The following is a 24296-nucleotide window of genomic DNA, read 5'->3' on the forward strand; positions in this document are numbered from 1 at the left end:
AATTTTAAGACACCCTGAACCACTAAACTGAATCTCTTAAATTTAGCAATCAGTTAAAATTATACCTTTTCTTTATGTATTCATCTTCTTAATTTGAATGTTACAGCTGTTTTTTATTATTTTTTAAATCAGTAGTTATTGTCTTATTTCTGTTATTAAGGAGTAACAGTAATGGATGCAAAGCATTAAATTTCACATTATTTTCTTTTAATTCTATGGCAGAACTTCATTGCTTGCATGTAAAGCACTTTTTATACAGCTGATGCCTGAGTGAGTGCACTTAAAAGAGACACTGAGCAGACCAGACCTGGAGAAAGAAGCAGAGATAAAAGACACAGGTTTCCACATAGAAATGAAACTTGGGCAAATGACCCAGCAAAAAACGGAAGAAGCCATCAGACAGACCAAAAGAAATAGGGCACCTGGCAAACACAGAATCACTGCAGACATGTTGAACGATGAACTTTTAAAACTTTTTAAAAGTGTGGGGGAAAGGCAGAGTACCAGAAACATGAAGCATAAAATTGACAGAGCAGGGTCAGTGGATGATGAGGCACACAATGCGCAGAGGTTGCCAACTTTCTGCAGAGTCAATCACTACAGACCTCCAAACTTCATGTGGCCTTCAGATTAGCTCAAGAGCAGTGTAGGGAACTTAATGGAATGAGTTTCCAACGCTGAGCAGCTAAATCCAAGTCTTGCATCACCAAGTGCAATGCAAAGCGTTGAATGCAGTATTGTAAAGTGCTGCCACTGGACTCCAGAGGTGTGGAGACGTGTTCTCTGGAGTGACGAATTGAGCTTCTCTGTCTGGCAATACATTGGATGACTCTGGGTTTGGTGGTTGCCAAGAGGACTGTAATTGTCTGACTGAGCTGTGCAATATTTGGTGGAGGGGGAATAATGTTGTGGTGCTGTTTTTCAGGAGTTGGGCTCGGCCCATTAGTTACAGTGAAAGGAGCTTTTAAAGCTTCAGCACCAAGAGTTTTTGGACAATTTCATGCTCTCAACGTTGTCGGAACAGTTTGGGGATGGCCCCTTCCTGTTCCAACGTGACTGCACGCCAGTGCACAAAACAAGGTCCATAAAGACATGGATGAGCGAGTTTGATGTGGAAGGACTTGACTCTCCTGCACAGAGTCCTGACCTGAACCCGACAGAACACATATGGGATTAATTAGAGTGGAGAATGCAAGCCACGCCTTCTCATCCAACATCAGTGTCTGACCTCACAAATGCGCTTCTGGAAGAATAGTCAAAAATTCCCATAAACACACTCCTAACCCTTGTGAAAAGCCTTCCCAGAAAAGTTGAAGCTGTTGATAGCTGCAAAGGGTGGGCTGACGTCATATTAAACCCCATGGATTAAGAATGGGATGTCACTCAATTTCATATGTATCTCAAGGCAGACGAGCAAATACTTCTGGCAATATAGTGTATGTGTCACACCCTTGGACCGTACTAGGAATCAGTCTCCTAACATGAACTCCATTACCCAGAACACTCTGCAGGAAAGCCAGGTTCCTGGACCAATCAAAGGGCTGTTGCTGGAACCAATCAACTGTGTGATACTTTATTTATTTCATATTTTGAGCTTAATAATGCACACCCTTTTTTTTCCAAAAAACAATAAAACGGTCTCAGTTCAACATTTGCTACTTTGGTTTGCACTATTTTCAGTGAAATACAGGGTTTACATGATTTGCACATCAATGCATTTGGAAATAGGGTTGTATATCAGTACTATTTTACAGTTAATATTTTTAATGCAAAACATTTTTGAATTGGATTTGTATGTGCAGGGTAATTTCAAAGGTCATTTTTGTAAACTAATGGCTTCTGCATAATCAAAACTCTAAGTAAACAATCCATGAATTTTAATAATATATAATACAATATATCCATTTTATTTTAAGTGCAAACTATTAGTGAGAATTATGATATAAAAACAACTCAGCTGAATATTCCATATTGTACTTATTTTTACAAAAATTATAACTTACCTTGAGTTTGACTCTTCCGGTTCTTCTGTGTAAGTTCAGTGATTTTCTGTTGTAGATTTTGAATGTGTTTTTTGTACTGCAGCTGTGCTTTAACCTGGGCTTCTACATACATGTCCATGGTGTACAGGCTCCCTCTGCTCTCTGTATGAAGCATCTCCAAACATTTAATCAGCTGTGTTGCATCTGTTTTGCTGTCCAAATATTTGTATCGTCCGCCAAAACCCTTTATCACTTTCTTAACACTGGCATCTAGTTCTTTGCTCTGAGATTGCCGACTGATCAGGACTATAGTGTTCTTGTTGAACCTTGAGCTAAAAATTCTCTGCATCATCTCCATTTCTCCATTGTCCTCATCAGTGAGGCGGTCTTCAGAAATGACTATGAAAAAGGCATGAACTCCAGGATCACAGACAGAGACACAGTGGAAAGCCTTCTGCATCACTTCATCCTCTGAGAGCTGAGTGTTGTAGAGAGCTGGCATCTCCACCAGACCAATAAGACGTCCACACACTTCTCCCTCCCTCCTCAAACACAATGAGCTAGACTTCTGTTTCACTTTCTGGTGAGATGTTGAGAACTTTTTACCAAGAAGAAGTTTACATACTGAGGTCTTTGCTTCATTTTCCCTCCCAAGCAGAACTACGTTAGATCTTGGTTTAGATCCTGAAAGAAAAAAAACAATTTTTGTCAACTCTTAAAGAAACTAATAATACCATTTGGAAAAAAATAATGAAAAAAATTAAACATTAAATATAGATAAGCTATGGCTGAAATCTGCAGTATTACTTTATTAAGACTTGTATTTAGATATATTTTAGATCTCAATTGAGCACAACGGTCAAGCAGCCTATTATTACTACACTACACTATCCCAACCAAGAAATGAAACTTGGGCAAATGACCCAGCAAAAGACAGAAGAAGCCATCAGACAGTCCAAAGGAAATAGGGCACCTGGCAAACACAGAATCACTGCAGACATGCTGAACGGTGAACTTTTAAAACTTTTTAAAAGTGTGGGGGAAAGGCAGAGTACCAGAAACATGAAGGAAAGGCATCATTGTTAAGCTACCGAAGATGGGTGATCTGTCAGTATGTGGCAATTGGAGGGGCATCAACCTAATATCAGTACCAGGGAAGATCGTGTGTACAGAGTCCTGTTACAGAGGATGAGACAAGCCATTGAGAGGAACCTGAGAGATCAGCAGTGAGGATTCAGAAGTGGTATTGGATGCACAGATCAGATCTTTGTTTTGTGTGCCATAGTGGAACAGTCACTTGAAAAGAACTCATCACTCTACATCAGTTTCATCAATCTCGAAAAAAGCTTTTGACGGCATCCACCACCCCTCACTCTGGAAGATTCTTGGAGCATATGGATTTCCAACAAAAGTCAGCAACATCCTGAGAGACATGTACACCAACAACCAGTGCTGTGTGTGATATTATAGGCTACAAAGTGAGTGGTTCCATGTGAAAACTGGAGTCAGACAAGGCTGTGTTTTCTTGCCCATCCTCTTCCACATCGTCATCAACTGAGTGATGAGAAAAGCCAGACTGTGATAGCCATGTGTGCAACAAGTCCAGTCGTGAAATTTTCTCACTACTAAATATTCCACAGTCAACATTCAGTGGTATTATAACAAAATGGAAGCAAATGGGAACGACAGCAACTCAGCCACAAAGTGGGGGCCACGTAAAATGACAGAGCAGGGTCAGGGGATGATGAGGCACACAATGCGCAGAGGTCGCCAACTTTCTGCAGAGTCAATCACTACAGACCTCCAAACTTCATGTGGCCTTCAGATTAGCTCAAGAGCAGTGTAGGGAACTTAATGGAATGAGTTTCCAACGCTGAGCAGCTGAATCCAAGTCTTGCATCACCAAGTGCAATGCAAAGCGTTGAATGCAGTAGTGTAAAGTGCTGCCACTGGACTCCGGAGGCGTGGAGACGTGTTCTCTGGAGTGACGAATTGAGCTTCTCTGTCTGGCAATACATTGGATGACTCTGGGTTTGGTGGTTGCCAAGAGGACTGTAATTGTCTGACTGAGATGTGCAATATTTGGTGGAGGGGGAATAATGGTGTGGTGCTGTTTTTCAGGAGTTGGGCTCGGCCCATTAGTTACAATGAAAGGAGCTTTTAATGCTTCAGCAGACCAAGAGATTTTGGACAATTTCATGCTCTCAACGTTGTCGGAACAGTTTGGGGATGGCCCCTTCCTGTTCCAACGTGACTGACACTGACAAAGTAAGGTCCATAAAGACATGGATGAGCGAGTTTGATGTGGAAGGGCTTGTCTGGCCTGCACAGAGTCCTGACCTGAACCCGACAGAACACCTATGGGATTAATTAGAGTGGACTGTGAGCCACGCCTTCTCATCCAACATCAGTGTCTGATGTCACAAATACGCTTCTGGAAGAATGGTCAAAAATTCCCATAAACACACTCCTAACCCTTGTGAAAAGCCTTCCCAGAAAAGTTGAAGCTGTTGATAGCTGCAAAGGGTGGGCTGATGTCATATTAAACCCCATGGATTAAGAATGGGATGTCACTCAATTTCATATGTATCTCAAGGCAGACGAGCAAATACTTCTGGCAATATAGTGTATGTGTCACACCCTTGGACCGTACTAGGAATCAGTCTCCTAACATGAACTCCATTACCCAGAACACTCTGCAGGAAAGCCAGGTTCCTGGGACCAATCAAAGGGCTGTTGCTGGAACCAATCAACTGTTTGATACTTTATTTATTTAATATTTTGAGCTTATCCGCCCGAAGACTGCTGGGATAGGCTCCAGCATCCCCCCGCGACCCTGACGGAGAAGCGGCTTAGTAAATGGATGGATGGATGGATTTTGAGCTTAATAATGCACACCCTTTTTTTTCTCCAAAAAACAATAAAACTGTCTCAGTTCAACATTTGCTACTTTGGTTTGTACTATTTTCAGTGAAATACAGGGTTTACATGATTTGCACATCAATGCATTTGGAAATAGGGTTGTATATCAGTACAGGTCAAAGTGTATTTTTAAATTACTGCTGTTTTTATTTGCATTTTGCCTACTATCCTTTTACTATTTTACAGTTAATATTTTTAATGCAAAACATTTTTGAATTGGATTTGTATGTGCAGGGTAATTTCAAAGGTCATTTTTGTAAACTCATGGCTTCTGCATAATCAAAACTCTAAGTAAACAATCCATGAATTTTAATAATATATAATACAATATATCCATTTTATTTTAAGTGCACCCTATTAGTGAGAATTATGATATAAAAACAACTTAGCTGAATATTCCATATTGTACTTATTTTTACAAAAATTATAACTTACCTTGAGTTTGACTCTTCCGGTTCTTCTGTGTAAGTTCAGTGATTTTCTGTTGTAGATTTTGAATGTGTTTTTTGTACTGCAGCTGTGCTTTAACCTGGGCTTCTACATACATGTCCATGGTGTACAGGCTCCCTCTGCTCTCTGTATGAAGCATCTCCAAACATTTAATCAGCTGTGTTGCATCTGTTTTGCTGTCCAAATATTTGTATCGTCCGCCAAAACCCTTTATCACTTTCTTAACACTGGCATCTAGTTCTTTGCTCTGAGATTGCCGACTGATCAGGACTATAGTGTTCTTGTTGAGTCTTGAGCTGAAAATTCTCTGGATCATCTCCATTTCTCCCTTGTCCTCATCAGTGAGGCGGTCTTCAGAAATGACTATGAAAAAGGCATGAACTCCAGGATCACAGACAGAGACACAGTGGAAAGCCTTCTGCATCACGTCATCCTCTGAGAGCTGAGTGTTGTAGACAGCTGGCATCTCCACCAGACCAATCAGACGTCCACACACTTCTCCCTCCCTCCTCACACACACTGAGCTAGACTTCTGTTTCACTTTCTGGTGAGATGTTGAGAACTTTTTACCAAGAAGAAGTTTACATACTGAGGTCTTTGCTTCATTTTCCCTCCCAAGCAGAACTACGTTAGATCTTGGTTTAGATCCTGAAAGAAAAAAAACAATTTTTGTCAACTCTTAAAAAAACTAATAATACCATTTGGAAAAAATAATGAAAAAAATTAAACAGGAAATATAGATAAGCTATGGCTGAAATCTGCAGATATTACTTTATTAAGACTTGTATTTAGATATATTTTAGATCTCAATTGAGCACAACCTTCAAGCAGCCCATTATTACATGAAACATCAAGGAACTATACTAGTTCAAAATGGCAAAATTGTTTCCCACAGTACCCACATCACAGCAAACCCACAGTCTATAAAAACACAAGACGTCTGTGATTTCTACAATAATGTACTGTCTTCAAGGCAGAAATATATTTTAACAGTTTTGTGTTGAATTCTGTGAAAATATATGCAGTAAAGATTACTCTGGGACAAAGACCTGATACAGTAACAATATTTTTATAACACATTAATGCATACAGTATTATCAGCCTTACGGTAAAAACAGGCATTAAAAATAATTTTCCGAAACAGAAACCCTGTGGGCACAAGTCTGTTAAAGAGACATTGAGATGTTGTCTTCCTCTAAAGTCAGCCAACAAACATGTGCAAGTTTAATGTTTTTTTTTGTGATATCTGTGAAACTTGGCAACACTAGGCAACACTGCTGTCAGTAAGCTCCTGTAAATTAACAGTATTTCTTTACTGTGTACAAGCCCAGAAAAAAGTAAAGTAGTCAATTGTGCCCTTTGTCCATTCCCAAAGCATTAAGTATTAAAAATATTTTCAGCTTAGATCAGTCAAACTCATTATAGACCATCACCAATCAATACTGTCCCATCAGAAAAGGGAGTATCATGTAAGAGGGTTCTTTCTCAGGGGCTGGAAACTTTAAAATATAGATGGCACAGTAAAAGGCCGGATACTTGTAAATAGAAGGAACACTGTCCACAGAAATAAAGAGCTTTATCAAATTTGTGAAGATTACTGGAAAAAATGTTCCCACCTCATAAAAAGTTAATCAGTTGATTATTTATAAGGGACTTTACCCAATTAAGCTCATGTACTACACAGTGCTGTGAAAATTACTTGCCAAGTAAACATGAAATGCAGCTTTTAAATGATGACTTCATTTGTTGAATGAAAAATGCTGGTCAGCCCTACCTCGCCCTATGTGAACAGTAACTGTCCCCTTAGCTACAACATCAACTAGTTAACCAAATTCAATTGACTATTGGTTTTAATTTCACTAACCACAGCCAGGCATGATTACTGTCAGACCTGTAGAATCTAAAGATCACTTAAATAGAGCCAGTCTGGCGTTGTGAAGCAGGCTCAAAAAGTAGCACATGATGCCACGTTCTGAAGAGTTTCAAATACAGAAGCAAAACAAAGCCACTGAAATCTACCAGTCTGGAAGACACTAGAGAAAATGGCATCCATCCAGAGTTGTGAGGCGCTCCTCGCCAAAAAGAACACAAAGGCTCGTACTGAATTTTGAAAATAAGACATCTTAAGAACGGCATCTTAAGAACTAAGGTCAATTTACATGATTTCATAATAAGAAAGAAAACTGCATTGAGTCAAAGATGTAACTTTTTGGAACACATGGATCCAGTTACATCTGGCATAATCCTAAAACTGCGTTCCACCATAAGCACATCATACAAACAGTCAAACGCAGTGGTGGTAGTGTGAATGATTTTTTCTCTCTAGCAAAAATCCTGAAGGAGAATGTCTCCCTGTCGGTTTGTGACCAAAAGCTCAAACACATTTGGCTTATGCAGCAGAACGATGATCTGAAACATACAAGCAAGTTCACCTCTAAATGGCTTAAAAGTTCTGACTTGACCTTGGTCTCTCAAGACCTTAAAGGGTTAGTTCATGCTTGAAAACCTTACAATGTTGTGAAATGAAAACAATTCTGCAAAAATGAGTGGGCAAAAATCCACAGTGATGTAAAACTTGATAACAAGGTATCACAATCATTTGTTAGCCGTTGTTATTGCCAAAGGGGGCACAACCAGTTATTCCAATTGAGGAGGTCATTACTTTTAGGTTTTGAATAAATATTTAATATCTACAATATAATATTTTTAATAAACGGAATTATCATTTAAAAGCTGAATTTTTGTGTGTAATTACATTGTCTTTATCTTATATTAAAATTTGTTGGATGTTCAGAGACAAGTGTGATCGATTAGCAAAAATAGAAGAAATTTGGTGAGTGGCAAATATTTTTTCATATAACATAATTCATATATCAGACCCATATTACTGCTTCACCACAAGGTGTAACTGCAATTTGACTGGTGAATAGGACACCTATTTCAGTACTGTGTAGCCTCAATGCTTTAGATGCTTTAAGCTGTCAGTTTTCAAGACACCAAGACTATTAGTATAATTAACATTGCTTCTACAATGTGGATGTTTTATTGTAACATTTATTGCTAAATAAGAGTGATGAACATTGTGATGCTGTCTGATAAAAGACATGGGAATTTACATAGACAGCAGTAATATTAGAGCAGACTCACTTACCAAGACTGTAGAGGTTAGACAGATGGATGTTAAGTGTACCAAGTGATGACCTGAGGGTGGGGTTATAAGAGAGAAGTAGGTCAGATAGCTAAAGCGTGCAAGGTTATAGAGTGGGGGTTGAGCAAGAGAACCTTGAAATCAGTGTGATATTCTGCAGGGTGGCAGTGATGGTTTTGGAGAACAGGTGAAATGTCATGCTAGGACTGTGTGTTATTACAAGGAAAGCAGCAGAATTCTGGACCAAAAGTTGCTTTTTGTAGAAACGAAGGGCAACTGCATGCTAGACAGGACTTGCAGCTGTGTAGACATCTGAAGATAAAACAGGAAACATTTATTGAGCAGTGTAGTGGCTAAGACAGGATTTTATCCTAATACTGTGGAAGTAGAAAAAAGAGGCTTTAAAATAGATCTAATGCATGCATCAAAAATGTATATAATGTGCATAATGTAACCAAACAAAAAGGGGAATTCTCTTTCTGCTCCTCTTAAGCACTAATGAGATAAAGCTGAATTCTGGGTAACCCCCTGGTAGAATACTCCAATAATGCCTAGCTATTAAAAACCATTAAAGGGTTATTAAAATTTTCCTGTTTTATAAAAGCAATTACTCAATCAACATGAAAACAGTCGCTCTGCAGTAATTTAACTCTGCATTATGTGTGTGCCTAGCATGGTAAAACTACCTGGTCTCTCACGTTGTGTTGCATGTCGATCACATCTATCATGACACTAGGGATGCACTGATAACATTTTTTTCTCTTCTGACACTGATAACTCATCTTTAAGCATGGATTAAAAACAGGAGCAAGTTTCTTTCTTTCTTTCTTTCTTTTTTTATTCATGTCCCAATGTAATAGAAGTACTCTGAAATAAAAACAGGAATCATTATTTTCTAGCAACATATACATACATTCATGAAATACTTTTGAACTTAGAAAAAAGTTTTTGTGCTTCACAAGATGTTGGTTGGAAACGGCCTTTTGAGATTCTGGGCATTACTGACATGACTGCATCATGCAGTTCCTGCAGATTTTTCAGGTGCAGTTTCATGCTGTTAATCACATGAAATCAGTTTGATGATTTTGCTTTGTGACATGGTGCATTATAATGCTGGAAGTAACCATTAGAAAATTGGTCAATTGTGGCCATGAAGGGATGCACATGGTTAGTCTCAACACTCAGGCTGTTGGATTCAAATGATTATTGACTGGTACTAACAGGCCAAAAGTGTGTCAAGAAAATATTCCCCACCCCATTACACCACCTCCTCCAGCCTGTTGACACAAGTCAAGTTGGGTCCATGAATTCATGATGTTCGCACCAAACTCTGACCCCACTATCTGTGTGCCTCAGCTGAAATGGAGATTTATCAGACCAGGAGATGTTTTTCCAGTCTACAACTGTCCACTTTTGGTGACCCTGCGCCAACTGCAACCTCTGCTTTCTGTTCTTGGCAGACAGAGATGAAATCCATCCTCTGCTGTTGTAGCCCATCCACCTCAAGGTTTGATGTGTTACGCATTCTGAGATGCTTTTCTACTCAGCACAATTGTACAGAATGTTCTGAGTTACAACAGACTTTCTGTCAGCTTGAACCAGTCTGGCCATTCTCTGTTGACCTTCTATCTTTAGAAAACATCTGAAGAACTGCTCGCCTGGCACCAACAATCATGCCACAATCAAAATCACTGAGATCACATTTTTTCTCCATTCTGATGGTTGATGTTCACATTATGTGATGCTGCTGAACCATTACTGCATTATTTTATGCAATGCATTACTGCCACATTATTAGACAATCTTTTTATTTTCACAGTGCATTTTTTCTTGTATTAGTAATTTATGTGTCTCTTGTTGCCAAATTGACACTTCTGATAAAATAATCTCAAAAATTAAACGTTTTCTGAAAAGACTGAAAAACCGTTTTGATTAAAACATTTTATTCAAAGGCTTGTTTCAAGACATTTTCATTCAAGATTAATTTCAAATAATAACAAGGTTGTGAATTTAGCCTAAAATAAACTATAAACCCCTGTAAAGTCAATACAAAAGCTATAGTATGCTCAGAACTCTGCGGTGAGTATGAGCTCTCACCCGTACTAAGCGTTCAGCTCACATCACCTCCATTCTCTTTCAGTTACACTGGCTACTGGTTCCGTCCCGTGTAAAGTTTAAAATTTTACGACTCACTTTCAAAGCCCAGCATAACCTCATGCCCCCCTACCTCAGAGAACTGCTGACCTCTTTAATGAGCATTTTTCTTCCTCCTCCACTGCTTGTTTTTTTTGGGGGGTTTTTGCCCATGCCATGTGAAGCAACCTTGGGTTTATGAAAGGTGCTATATAAATGCAACTTAATAATAATAATTATTTTTATAATAATAATAATAATAATATTAATATTATTATTATTATTAAATTTGCCTTCAGGATTGGTTAGCTTTACAGGGTACACATGTTGCCTGCTAAATACTAATAACCATTACATAAGTCATTTTTTTTACTATTTACTATTATGTTTAATAAAATCCATATTTAAAAACTGAAGTATGTGTGAAATAGCATGGCAAAATATTGATAACCTATGGTCTGCACATGTAAATAAACAACAGCTTCTCTGGCTTGGCAAAAACAGAGTAGGATGTTGTTTCACATCCAGATTTCAAATCCAAAGTCATTTGACCCATACACTCATATTACATCTCCGAAGGCCAGGCATGCTTGGGATTAGTACGAATTGACATCATATACACCGTCATTAACATCTGTTTTGCACCACCTAGACAGAGCTAACGGAATGTTTAAACTGTTTTTGTTGTTAAATGGCATATCTGTTGCATACTGGTGAAATCAATACCTTAGGGGAAACTCTGACCAGTACACCCACTACTTACTGCTGTTACAAATTTGCCATTTTTACTGCTGCTTGTCAACCCACACCACCAACATGATGTTAAATTCTATCTACTTGTGAGAATCCATGCAACACTTAGCAGAGCATGTGCACGTCAGAAACTGCTTTGTGGTATCAGACACAGGTATCAGTATCCTCATCACTAATACCCAACACTGTTTGTAAGTACCAGTATTAGTGCCAATACCAATATGGTGTCAGTACCTTTGCAACGCTACTGCTGTCCATAGAGGAAGACAGCTATATCACTGGAGTAGTGCTTTAGGACCATATTAACTGAGTGTTTCATTTGGAACCAAGGACATTATTTTGTCTTGTCACTACTGAGCTTCATACATTTGTTTCAGGGATTTTTGTTTTGTTTTCTTTGCATTTCACAGGTAGATTTTTAATAGATTTAGTGCTAAAGGAAATCTATGTATGAAATGTTGTATATTGTTATCAAGGTTGAGCATATAGACAACAAACAACAGAGTTTCACTTTTGGGGGATCTCATAAGTGACAGGTTAGGAGGATGAAGTATAACCAGAGGGGGCAAAACATTGTTACTTACTACTGAAATGTTTGGTCACACTGGTCATTAGAGTTGTTTTAGTTTTCTCTTGCTTCTGTCGAGGTCCTTCAAATCCTTGCTGTTTTGTATGATCATGTTCATGCAGCTGTTTTATCTCTTCATGTTCCTTCAGTTCTGTTTGGTCATACTCTTGTAGTTCTTCTGTTTCTTCATGCTCTTGCCCTTTTATATGATAAAGCTCTTCCACTTCTGTTTCTTGCTCAGACCATTTTTGTTCTAAAGTAAGTGGGGCATCCTCAAATTCCCCACAGACAAAGCTCCCTCTGTTCTCTTCAACCACCTTTTCTATAATTTTCATAAAAGTTGCACAGCTACACTTACTCCACTCTAAATGTCTGTTCCTGTATTTTGTGATGACTTTCTGTATGATGTTCTCCTGAACTGGACCTGCACTGGCTCCAGCTTCTTTGTTCTGTGTGGTCAGCACCAGGGTGTATTTATGGGCCTCCTCAGACAGAGAGCTGAGGATGTGATCCATTCGGCTGCTGTCTGTCTCAGTGAAGTCGTCTGGCTGTAGAACCAGCACAACACCATGAGGTCCAGGAGAACATAGAGACATGCATTCCTTAATCCGCACTGTGATCTGATACACGGACAGGTCAGGATCAAACAGGTGAGGAGTGTTGATGAGGGTGATGTATCTTCCCTCCACCTTTCCTCTGGCTCTCTCACTGTGCTGCTCTACTAAAGGAGGAGGACCTTCAGTATCAAACCCATCTCTGCCCAGGATGGAGTTTCCCACTCTGCTGATCTCTGAGCTGTTCTTCCCCAGCAGAACAATCCTCAGATCAGAAACTATGAATGCAAACATACACATGATATATTACTACACATCCTTAGAGGTTTTCTATTAATATTTATTGATAAATAGCTTTTTTCCTTGCTGTTATTCTTATAAACATGTTTTACTTGTAAATGTCTAAGCATGTTTCCCTTCTTCAGTTATAAGTAGAAATAGTGGTAAACAAAATTAAACCATTAAGCCGAACATGGCAATCACCGTTACATAATAATGATATAATAATTCTACAACATCTGACTTTCAGATATAACAACAAACTATTTCATTTAAAGCTTTCTTGAAGAAAAAGAGACTTGCTGGACTAAGTAGAAATTGTGATAGTATCTGTTCTATTGCAGATGCTATTTCCAGTGAAAATGTGTTCTATATAATGATGCCATATTACTCATTTGGTTGGATCCAAACTAATTCACACACAGTGAAAGCACTAGGCACAAAAACAGCAGCACTGGATGACAGTCTGGTGTGTTAAAGCCTGTTTTAAACCAAACTGTGCCTGCCCCCAATGGATAGGACATATACAGTGATAGGACTTACAGGACTTACTGACATATACAGTGATAGGACTTACAGGACTTACTGACATATACAGTGATAGGACCTACAGGACTTACTGACATATACAGTGATAGGACCTACAGGACTTACTGACATATACAGTGATAGGACTTACAGGACTTACTGACATATACAGTGATAGGATAGGACTTACACAGTGGCATATTAAGCATTTAGAGCTCATCAAAAAGGGCACTGTAAATACCGACACAAAAACCCAGGGCAAATAATAAATATGTAACATTATGCAGATAGAAACTACAGCCTGCATGTCTTTTAACCTTTCTCATTCAAAAAGCCAGGTAGCTTTTGCACTGTGTTACAATTTTATTACAAATTAACCAATAGAAATTGTTAAAAATACTTTTAAAAACTTCTTATAGTGACTTGCATTAAAGTTAAGAATTTTTGTTTTTTTACTTCTTCTGTAAGGTTACCATTTTGGAGACACAATGTTCCGACAGCAATAATATATAGCTCAAAAGATAAAGCTTCATCAGATAGTGACAGATGTATAGAAGATGAAGAATCAAAAGAAGCACTCTTCCTACACTGCAGGATACCTTAATACATGATTGTATATTAAAAGAATAAATAAATATAATGCAATGTGCATTCCCCAAAATATACCTTGGTTCAAATTAACCCCTGGTTAAATTCATTTTTATTTTTAGTTAAATATGATCTAAATGCAGTGCACTAACAAAAAAAACGTTCAACCTCTTCTCAAAATTCTTGGAATATCGGAAATCCAGTTAATAAGCTCCTAAACCACAAGCTGCATGAAAGCTGAGGTGCACTCCACTTATCTGTGCCAACCCACTGCTTTTAGTGTAGTGGGGTGGAGAAATGTGTTTATATGTGGTGCTGCTCTACTCTTACATAAATCATTGAATAGTCTCTGCAATTTAAATAAAACATCACTTGAAACTGGAATCTGTCCTTCTTATCCTGAAAGCATACTTTAAATTTTAAGCATCTTTATTAACTTTATTATTTTATTGTGCTAATGGGACACATTCACAGAGAGCTTGGAGTTCTTTAATCAGGTTCCTCACAGGAAACGAAGGGCAACTGTATGCTACACAGGACTTGCAGCTGCGTAGACATCTGAAGATAAAACAGGAAACATTTATTGAGCAGTGTAGTGGCTAAGACAGGATTTTATCCTTGCAGCTGTAGAGGTAGAAAAAAAAGTCTTTAAAATAGATCTAACGCATGTATCAAAAATGTATATAATGTGCATAATGTAACCAAACAAACAGGGGAATTCTCTTTCTGCTCCACTTAAGCACTAATGAGATTTTAGATCTTTTCATTTAGAACTCATACCCCACTTAGATAAAGCTGAATTCTGGGTAGGGTTGTTCATCATTTGCCTTTAACCCCCTGGTAGAATACTCTACCTAGAATAATGCCTAGCTATTAAAAACCATTAAAGGGTTATTAAATTTTTCCTGCTGTTTTATAAAAGCAATTATTCAATCAACATGAAAACAGTCGCTCTGCAGTAATTTAACTCTGCATTATGTGTGTGCCTAGCATGGTAAAATTACCTGGTCTCTCTCGTTGTGTTGCATGTCGATCACATCTATCATGACACTAGGGATGCACTGATAACATTTTTTTCTCTTCTGACACTGATAACTCATCTTTAAGCATGGATTAAAAACAGGAGCAAGTTTCTTTCTTTCTTTCTTTTTTTATTCATGTCCCAATGTAATAGAAGTACTCTGAAATAAAAACAGGAATCATTATTTTCTAGCAACATATACATACATTCATGAAATACTTTTGAACTTAGAAAAAAGTTTTTGTGCTTCACAAGATGTTGGTTGGAAACGGCCCTTTGAGATTCTGGGCATTACTGACATGACTGCATCATGCAGTTCCTGCAGATTTTTCAGGTGCAGTGTCATGCTGTTAATCACCTGAAATCAGTTTGATGCTTTTGCTTTGTGACATGGTGCATTATAATGCTGGAAGTAACCATTAGAAAATTGGTCAATTGTGGCCATGAAGGGATGCACATGGTTAGTCTCAACACTCAGGCTGTTGGATTCAAATGATTATTGACTGGTACTAACAGGCCAAAAGTGTGTCAAGAAAATATTCCCCACCCCATTACACCACCTCCTCCAGCCTGTTGACACAAGTCAAGTTGGGTCCATGAATTCATGATGTTCGCACCAAACTCTGACCCCACTATCTGTGTGCCTCAGCTGAAATGGAGATTTATCAGACCAGGATATGTTTTTCCAGTCTACAACTGTCCACTTTTGGTGACCCTGCGCCAACTGCAACCTCTGCTTTCTGTTCTTGGCAGACAGACATGAAATCCATCCTCTGCTGTTGTAGCCCATCCACCTCAAGGTTTGATGTGTTACGCATTCTGAGATGCTTTTCTACTCAGCACAATTGTACAGAATGTTCTGAGTTACAACAGACTTTCTGTCAGCTTGAACCAGTCTGGCCATTCTCTGTTGACCTTCTATCTGAAGAAAACATCTGAAGAACTGCTCGCCTGGCACCAACAATCATGCCACAATCAAAATCACTGAGATCACATTTTTTCTCCATTCTGATGGTTGATGTTCACATTATGTGATGCTGCTGAACCATTACTGCATTATTTTATGCAATGCATTACTGCCACATTATTAGACAATCTTTTTATTTTCACAGTGCATTTTTTCTTGTATTAGTAATTTATGTGTCTCTTGTTGCCAAATTGACACTTCTGATAAAATAATCTCAAAAATTAAACGTTTTCTGAAAAGACTGAAAAACCGTTTTGATTAAAACATTTTATTCAAAGGCTTGTTTCAAGACATTTTCATTTAAGATTAATTTCAAATAATAACAAGGTTGTGAATTTAGCCTAAAATAAACTATAAACCCCTGTAAAGTCAATACAAAAGCTATAGTACGCTCAGAACTCTGCGGTGAGTATGAGCTCTCACCGATACTAAGCGTTCAGCTCACATCACCTCCATTCTCTTTCAGTTACACTGGCTACTGGTTCCGTCCTGTGTAAAGTTTAAAATTTTACGACTCACTTTCAAAGCCCAGCATAACCTCATGCCCCCCTACCTCAGAGAACTGCTGACCTCTTTAATGAGCATTTTTCTTCCTCCTCCACTGCTTGTTTTTTTTGGGGTTTTTTGCCCATGCCATGTGAAGCAACCTTGGGTTTATGAAAGGCGCTATATAAATGCAACTTAATAATAATAATTATAATAATAATAATATTAATATTATTATTATTATTAAATTTGCCTTCAGGATTGGTTAGCTTTACAGGGTACATGTTGCCTGCTAAATACTAATAACCATAGTTTACATAAGTCATTTTTACTATTTACTATTATGTTTAATAAAATCCATATTTAAAAACTGAAGTATGTGTGAAATACCATGGCAAAATATTGATAACCTATGGTCTGCACATGTAAGTAAACAACAGCTTCTCTGGCTTGGCAAAAACAGAGTAGGATGTTGTTTCACATCCAGATTTAAAATCCAAAGTCATTTGACCCATACACTCATATTACATCTCCGAAGGCCAGGCATGCTTGGGATTAGTACGAATTGACATCATATACACCGTCATTAACATCTGTTTTGCACCACCTAGACAGAGCTAACGGAATGTTTAAACTGTTTTTGTTGTTAAATGGCATATCTGTTGCATACTGGTGAAATCAATACCTTAGGGGAAACTCTGACCAGTACACCCACTACTTACTGCTGTTACAAATTTGCCATTTTTACTGCTGCTTGTCAACCCACACCACCAACATGATGTTAAATTCTATCTACTTGTGAGAATCCATGCAACACTTAGCAGAGCATGTGCACGTCAGAAACTGCTTTGTGGTATCAGACACAGGTATCAGTATCCTCATCACTAATACCCAACACTGTTTGTAAGTACCAGTATTAGTGGCAATACTAATATGGTGTCAGTACCTTTGCAACGCTACTGCTGTCCATAGAGGAAGACAGCTATATCACTGGAGTAGTGCTTTAGGACCATATTAACTGAGTGTTTCATTTGGAACCAAGGACATTATTTTGTCTTGTCACTACTGAGCTTCATACATTTGTTTCAGGGATTTTTGTTTTGTTTTCTTTGCATTTCACAGGTAGATTTTTAATAGATTTAGTGCTAAAGGAAATCTATGTATTATGTGTTATCAAGGTTGAGCATATAGACAACAAACAACAGAGGTTCACTTTTGGGGGATCTCATAAGTGACAGGTTAGGAGGATGAAGTATAACCAGAGGGGGCAAAACATTGTTACTTACTACTGAAATGTTTGGTCACACTGGTCATTAGAGTTGTTTTAGTTTTCTCTTGCTTCTGTCGAGGTCCTTCAATTCCTTGCTGTTTTGTATGATCATGTTCATGCAGCTGTTTTATCTCTTCATGTTCCTTCAGTTCTGTTTGGTCATACTCTTGTAGTTCCTCTGTTTCTTCATGCTCTTGCCCTTTTATATGATAAAGCTCTTCCACTTCTGTTTCTTGCTCAGACCATTTCTGTTCTAAAGTAAGTGGGGCATCCTCAAATTCCCCACAGACAAAGCTCCCTCTGTTCTCTTCAACCACCTTTTCTATAATTTTCATAAAAGTTGCACAGCTACACTTTCTCCACTCTAAATGTCTGTTCCTGTATTTTGTGATGACTTTCTGTATGATGTTCTCCTGAACTGGACCTGCACTGGCTCCAGCTTCTTTGTTCTGTGTGGTCAGCACCAGGGTGTATTTCTGGGCCTCCTCAGACAGAGAGCTGAGGATGTGATCCATTCGGCTGCTGTCTGTCTCAGTGAAGTCGTCTGGCTGTAGAACCAGCACAACACCATGAGGTCCAGGAGAACATAGAGACATGCATTCCTTAATCCGCACTGTGATCTGATGCACAGACAGGTCAGGATCAAACAGGTGAGGAGTGTTGATGAGGGTGATGTATCTTCCCTCCACCTTTCCTCTGGCTCTCTCACTGTGCTGCTCTACTAAAGGAGGAGGACCTTCAGTATCAAACCCATCTCTGCCCAGGATGGAGTTTCCCACTCTGCTGATCTCTGAGCTGTTCTTCCCCAGCAGAACAATCCTCAGATCAGAAACTATGAATGCAAACATACGCATGGTATATTACTACACATCCTTAGAGGTTTTCTATTAACATTTATTGATAAATAGCTTTTTTTTGCTTGCTGTTATTCTTATAAACATGTTTTACTTGTAAATGTCTAAGCATGTTTCCCTTCTTCAGTTATAAGTAGAAATAGTGGTAAACAAAATTAAACCATTAAGCCGAACATGGCAACCACCGTTACATAATAATGATGTAATAATTCTACAACATCTGACTTTCAGATATAACAACAAACTATTTCATTTAAAGCTTTCTTGAAGAAAAAGAGACTTGCTGGACTAAGTAGAAATTGTGATAGTATCTGTTCTATTGCAGATGCTATTTGCCAGTGAAAATGTGTTCTATATAATGATGCCATATTACTCATTTGCTTGAGTGCAAACTCATTCACACACACTGAAAGCACTAGGCACAAAAACAGTAGCACTGGATGACAGTCTGGTGTGTTAAATCCTGTTTTAAACCAAACTGTGCCTGCCCCCAATGGATACCTCTGGTTAGTTTAAATTCATTTTTATTTTTAGTTAAATATGATCTAAATGCAGTGCACTAACAAAAAAAACGTTCAACCTCTTCTCAAAACTCTTGGAATATCGGAAATCCAGTTAATAAGCTCCCAAACCACATGCTGCATGAAAGCTAAATCATTGAATAGTCTCTGCAATTTAAATAAAAATGTCACTTGAAACTGAAGAATCTGTCCTTATTATCCTGAACGCATACTTTAAATTTTAAGCATCTTTATTAACTTCATTATTTTATTGTGCTAATGGGACACATTCACAGAGAACTTGGAGTTCTTTAATCAGGTTCCTCACAGGTGAGAATATTTACAGCCCCTCCTCAAGTGTCACTCTAGGCCACTGCCTAGTTCAACTATGGAAAGTTACTAAAATATATATCTGATATATAAAATATATATCACCCACATGCACCACTCTAACAATTTATGCCTTGTTTTTGTGCTTGCACAAGAAACTTGAGACACAAACTGCTTCTGGTCCAGTGTGTGGTTTCCTTAACTCTGGTCCTGAATGAACAAAAAACCAATACTGTCCTGTTTGAGCAGCCCTGATTAAACTAATCTCTAATGTGACTGTAATGTGGTGAATCTAAAAAATAACATATACAGTAAGAACATCTATTTAGCAGATGCAGCAGACAAACATAGTGAAATTATAACACTGTAATGTAAAATTGTATTACTGGATTGTAATGGAGGTGTGAGAACATTCAACCTTACTGCAGGAATGTAATATAGTATCAGTACAGATATAGTGTAACTTACAGTGTGGAGGCTGGTCCACACTATTTCTACTCCGAGAGAGTGACAGAACTGCAACATAAGAAAAAGTTATTTAATGTTAAATAAAATGAGATGTTATTTTCTAGTACAGTGTATATCATAATATACAGTGTCTATCTGTCTGTATAAAATGTTCCACTAAACTCAACAATTAAGAATCCAACTATCAAATAATCATATGTTCAAATATTCTATTCTAAACGTCATCCTGAATATTTAAATATTCTGTGAAGATGAGACAAACCCAAGACCAAGACCTGTTCATGATTAAATGAAAAAAACTAACACCAGATTCTTTTTTTATGGTTCATTTGTTTTTTCAAACGAATCAATCAACCTGATACATTTACATAGAATGAAATTCCAGTATTTACCCTCAGAAACCAACTTCTCTTTTAGACTGTTAAGGAGAAAATGGCCAAAATGTATGAATGTTTCACACATTTAGCTTTGTAAAAATTGAAACCGTTGAAATTTCTCATTTGTGATTTTAATAAAGTTTATATATTTGAAACAAATGAATCTGTAAAACACAAAGATGCACACATACATTATTTTTCTCTAAATGTTACATTAACATTTTAAATGTATGTGCACACTCACAAGCGCCAGTGCCACGATTTTATGCCTTGTTTTAGCGTCTGTGCTATGACCTCAAAAACAGGCCAGTGATGTGCTTTAGTATGTGATGCTAGAAAATGTTTCTGGTCCAATGTGTAGTTTCCTTAAACCTGCTCCTGGATGGATAAAAACACTGTATTTTCCGGTTCTGGAAAGAGGTATTCGTTAATTAATTCAAATATAGAGCACTGAACCTTAAAGAAAACTGTGTTATGTAGTCTCAAAGCAGATGCAGTGGAACTTACTTGGGGGGAGAAATTCCATACTACCCCTCCGACAACAGTGTGACAGACCTGCACCATAAACATAAGGCAAGGCTTTGGTAACGCAGTGTATAATACAGCATAAAGCACAGCGTGTCTCTGTCAGTCTAAAGACTTTCCACTAAACTCAACAATTAGGGTTTCAACTATCAAACAACCAGATTTTCAAATATTTTATCAGAAGTTGAAACACTTAAAAAATGAAAGCTGATGTTCACATATAAGCACAGTTGGACAAGGTAATTTCCCTTACAGTCTTACTATATATCTTCTTCTTCTTCGTTTGGCTGCTTCCTTTAGGGGTCGCCACAGCAGATCATCTGCTCCCATCTTGCCCTATCCACTGCCTCCTGTACTTTTACACCAACCATCTCCATGTCCACCTTCACTACATCCATAAACCTTCACTGAGGTCTACCTCTTCTCCTTCTGCCAGGCAGCTCCATCTCCAACATTCTTTGCCCAATATATCCACTATTCCTCCTCAACACATGTCCAAACCATCTCAACCTGGCCTCTCTGGCTTTATCTCCAAACTGCTCCACCTTCACTGTCCCTCTGATCTGCTCATTTCTAATCTTGTCCATCTTTGTCACTTCCAATGAAAATCTCAGCATCTTCATCTCTGCCACCTCCAGCTCAGCCTCCTGTCTTTTAGACAGAGCCACAGTCTCCAAACCATACATCATAGCAGGACGCACTACTGTCTTGTAAGCCTTCCCTTTCACTCTTGCTGCTATCCTTCTGTCACACATCAGCCCTGACACCTGTCTCCACCCACGCCATCCTGCCTGCACCCTCTTCCTCACCTCTTTTCTGCACTGTCCATTGCTCTGGATGGTTGACCCAAGATATTTGAAGCCATCCGCCTTTACGACTTCTACTCCTTGCATCTTCACCTTTCCACCTGCCTCCCTCTCATTCACACGCATGTATTCCGTCTTGTCTCTACTGACCTTCATTCCTCTCCTCTCCCATGCAAACCTCCACCTCTCCAGATTAATTCCTTACCTGCTCTCTACTCTCACCACAGATTACAATGTCATCTGCAAACATCGTGGTCCATGGAGCCTCCTGCCTGACCTCATCTGTCAACCTGTCCATCATCATTGCAAACAAGAAGGGGCTCAAAGCTGATCCCTGATGTAACCCTACCTTCACCTTGAAACCATTTGTCACTCCAACTGCACACCTCACCACTGTCTCACTATCCTCATACATGTCCTGCACCACCCTAACATACTTTTCAGCTACACCTGACTTCCTCATACAGTACCACAGTTCCTCTCTTGGCACCCTATCTTATGCATTCTCTAGATCCACAAAGACACAATGTAGCTCCTTCTGACCTTCTCTGTACTTCTCTACCTACACTCTCAACGCAAAAATTGCATCTGTGGTACTCTTTCTGGGCATGAAACCAAACTGCTGCTCACTGATCTGAACCTCTCGCCTTAGCCTTGCTTCAACAACTCTTTCCCATACCTTCATGGTGTGGCTCATCAACTTTATACCTCTGTAGATACTGCAGCTCTGCACATCACCCTTGTTCTTAAAAATGGGGACCAGTACATTGCTTCTCCACTCATCAGGCATCCTCTCACTCTCCAGGATTTTGTTAAACAACCTGGTTAAAAAGTCCACTGCCTTCTCTCCTAAACATCTCCGTACCTCCACAGGTATGTCATCTGGACGAACTGCCTTTCCATTCTTCATCCTTTTTAAAGCTGCCCTCACTTCCACCTTACTAATTCTCTGCACTTCCTGATCCACTATCTCCCCCCCCCCCCCCCCCGTTGTCCTCCTCTCTCTCTCGTTTTCCTCATTCATTAGTTCTTCAAAGTACTCCTTCCATCTACTCAACAGTCTCTGTTTACTAGTACATTTCCCTCTCTATCCTTTATCAGCCTAACCTGCTGTACGTCCTTTCCAGTTCTATCTCTCAGTTTAGCCAAATGATACAAGTCCTTTACTCCTTCTTTACTGTCCAGCCTCTCATACAGCTCATCATAGGCCTAAGCCTTTGCCTTTGCCACCATACTTTTCGCTATGCGACTAGCCTCACAGTACTCCTGCCTACTTCCTTCATCTCTCTGGTTATCCCACTTTTTCTTAGCTGCCTTCTTCTTCTGAATACTCTCCTGGACTTCCTCATTCCACCACCAAATTTCTGACCAGATGAAACACCCAACACATTCTTGCCAGTTTCTCTCATCACCTTAGCTGTAGTTTCCCAGTCCTCAGGTAACTCCTCACTGCCCCCAAGGGCCTGTTGCAATTTTTCCCTGAACTGCCTGCAACCATCCTCCTCCTTCAGCTTCCACCATCTAATCTTTGGCTCTGTCTTCACTCTCTTCCTCTTCTTTGTTTCTAATCTCATTCTACAGACAACAACCCTATGCTGCCTTGTTATACTTCCCCCTGGCACCACTTTACAATCTCCAATCTCCTTTAACTGGCATCTCCTGCTAAGTATCTAATCCACCTGTGTGCACCTCCCTCCACTCTTGTATGTCACCCTGTGTTCTTCCCTCTTCTGAAAATACGTGTTCACCACAGCCATTTCCATTCTCTTTGCAAAATCTACAACCATCTGACCTTCCGCATTTCTGTCTTTCACACCATACATACCCAGCACCTCTTCATCCCCTCTGTTCCCTTCACCAACATGTCCATTGAAGTCTGCACCAATCACTAATCTCTTCTCTCTAGGGACACCATCTACCACTTCATCCATCGTACTCCTAAATTCCTCTTTCTCCTCTAACTGACAACAAACCTGTGGTGCATATGAACTGACCACATTCAAAATCACACCATCAACCTCCAACTTCAGGCTCATGATCCTGTCTGACACTCTCTTTACATCCAGAACACTTTTCCCAAGCTGTTCCTTTAGGATTATCCCTACTCCATTTCTCTTCCTCTCTACACAATGATAGAACAGTTTGAATCCACCTCCAATGTTCCTGGCCTTGCTTCCTTTCCATCTGGTCTCCTGAACACACAGAATATCTACCTTCCTTCTCTCCATCATGTCTGCAAGCTCTCTGCCTTTACCAGTCATTGTCCCTATGTTGAGAGTCCCTACTCTAACCTCCACACTCCTGCCTTTCCTTCTCTCTCGCTGCCTTCTAACCCGCCTTCCTCCTCTCCTCTTTGATGGTCTTTGACCTACAGTAGTCCAATTTCCACCGGCACCCTGCTGGTCAACAGCACCGGAGGCGGTTGTTGTTAACCCAGGCCTCGACCGATCCGGTATGGCAATCATATTTGTGATCCGCATGATAGTTTTGGCACAAGTTTTACGCCGGATGCCCTTCCTGACGCAACCCTCACCATTTATCTGGGCTTAGGCCCGGCACCAGAAGTACACCCCTAATGGCTGTTTTACAGTCTTAGTATATATTATCCTGATAATCAGTAACACATTTTTAATATTTGGCAGAACAAAATAATATAATATAATATAATATAATTTAATATAATATATGATATAGCATAATTATGTTATCTTACATCACATTGCTAAATTATACTAAATATTTTGGACTAGAAAGGGTTAAAACACTCACCCTTCCCAAAATAGCCCG

At 39.0% G+C, this 24296-nt stretch overlaps 1 protein-coding gene across 9 annotated transcripts in view; it reads right to left on the reverse strand.

The window, feature by feature from the left end:
* The window catches only part of LOC108438299, a 250795-nt gene that overhangs the window by 111138 nt on the left and 115361 nt on the right, over positions 1-24296 (reverse strand). For 4 of the 9 annotated variants that reach the window (XM_017716031.2, XM_037541404.1, XM_037541351.1 and 1 more), the window contains 4 exons: positions 17666-18481; positions 11973-12788; positions 5340-6002; positions 2004-2666 (listed from right to left, as the gene is read on the reverse strand). In XM_017716031.2, coding sequence (XP_017571520.2) covers positions 2004-2666; positions 5340-6002; positions 11973-12788; positions 17666-18481 — 2958 coding nt within the window. Of the gene's footprint in view, positions 1-2003; positions 2667-5339; positions 6003-11972; positions 12789-17665; positions 18482-19801; positions 19850-20685; positions 20734-24296 lie in introns of all 9 variants that reach the window. The other 5 variants (XM_037541535.1, XM_037541499.1, XM_037541467.1 and 2 more) reach the window with 4 other exon arrangements.

This window comes from Pygocentrus nattereri, chromosome 1, assembly GCF_015220715.1.
Source record: "Pygocentrus nattereri isolate fPygNat1 chromosome 1, fPygNat1.pri, whole genome shotgun sequence".
Lineage (NCBI taxonomy): Eukaryota > Metazoa > Chordata > Actinopteri > Characiformes > Serrasalmidae > Pygocentrus > Pygocentrus nattereri.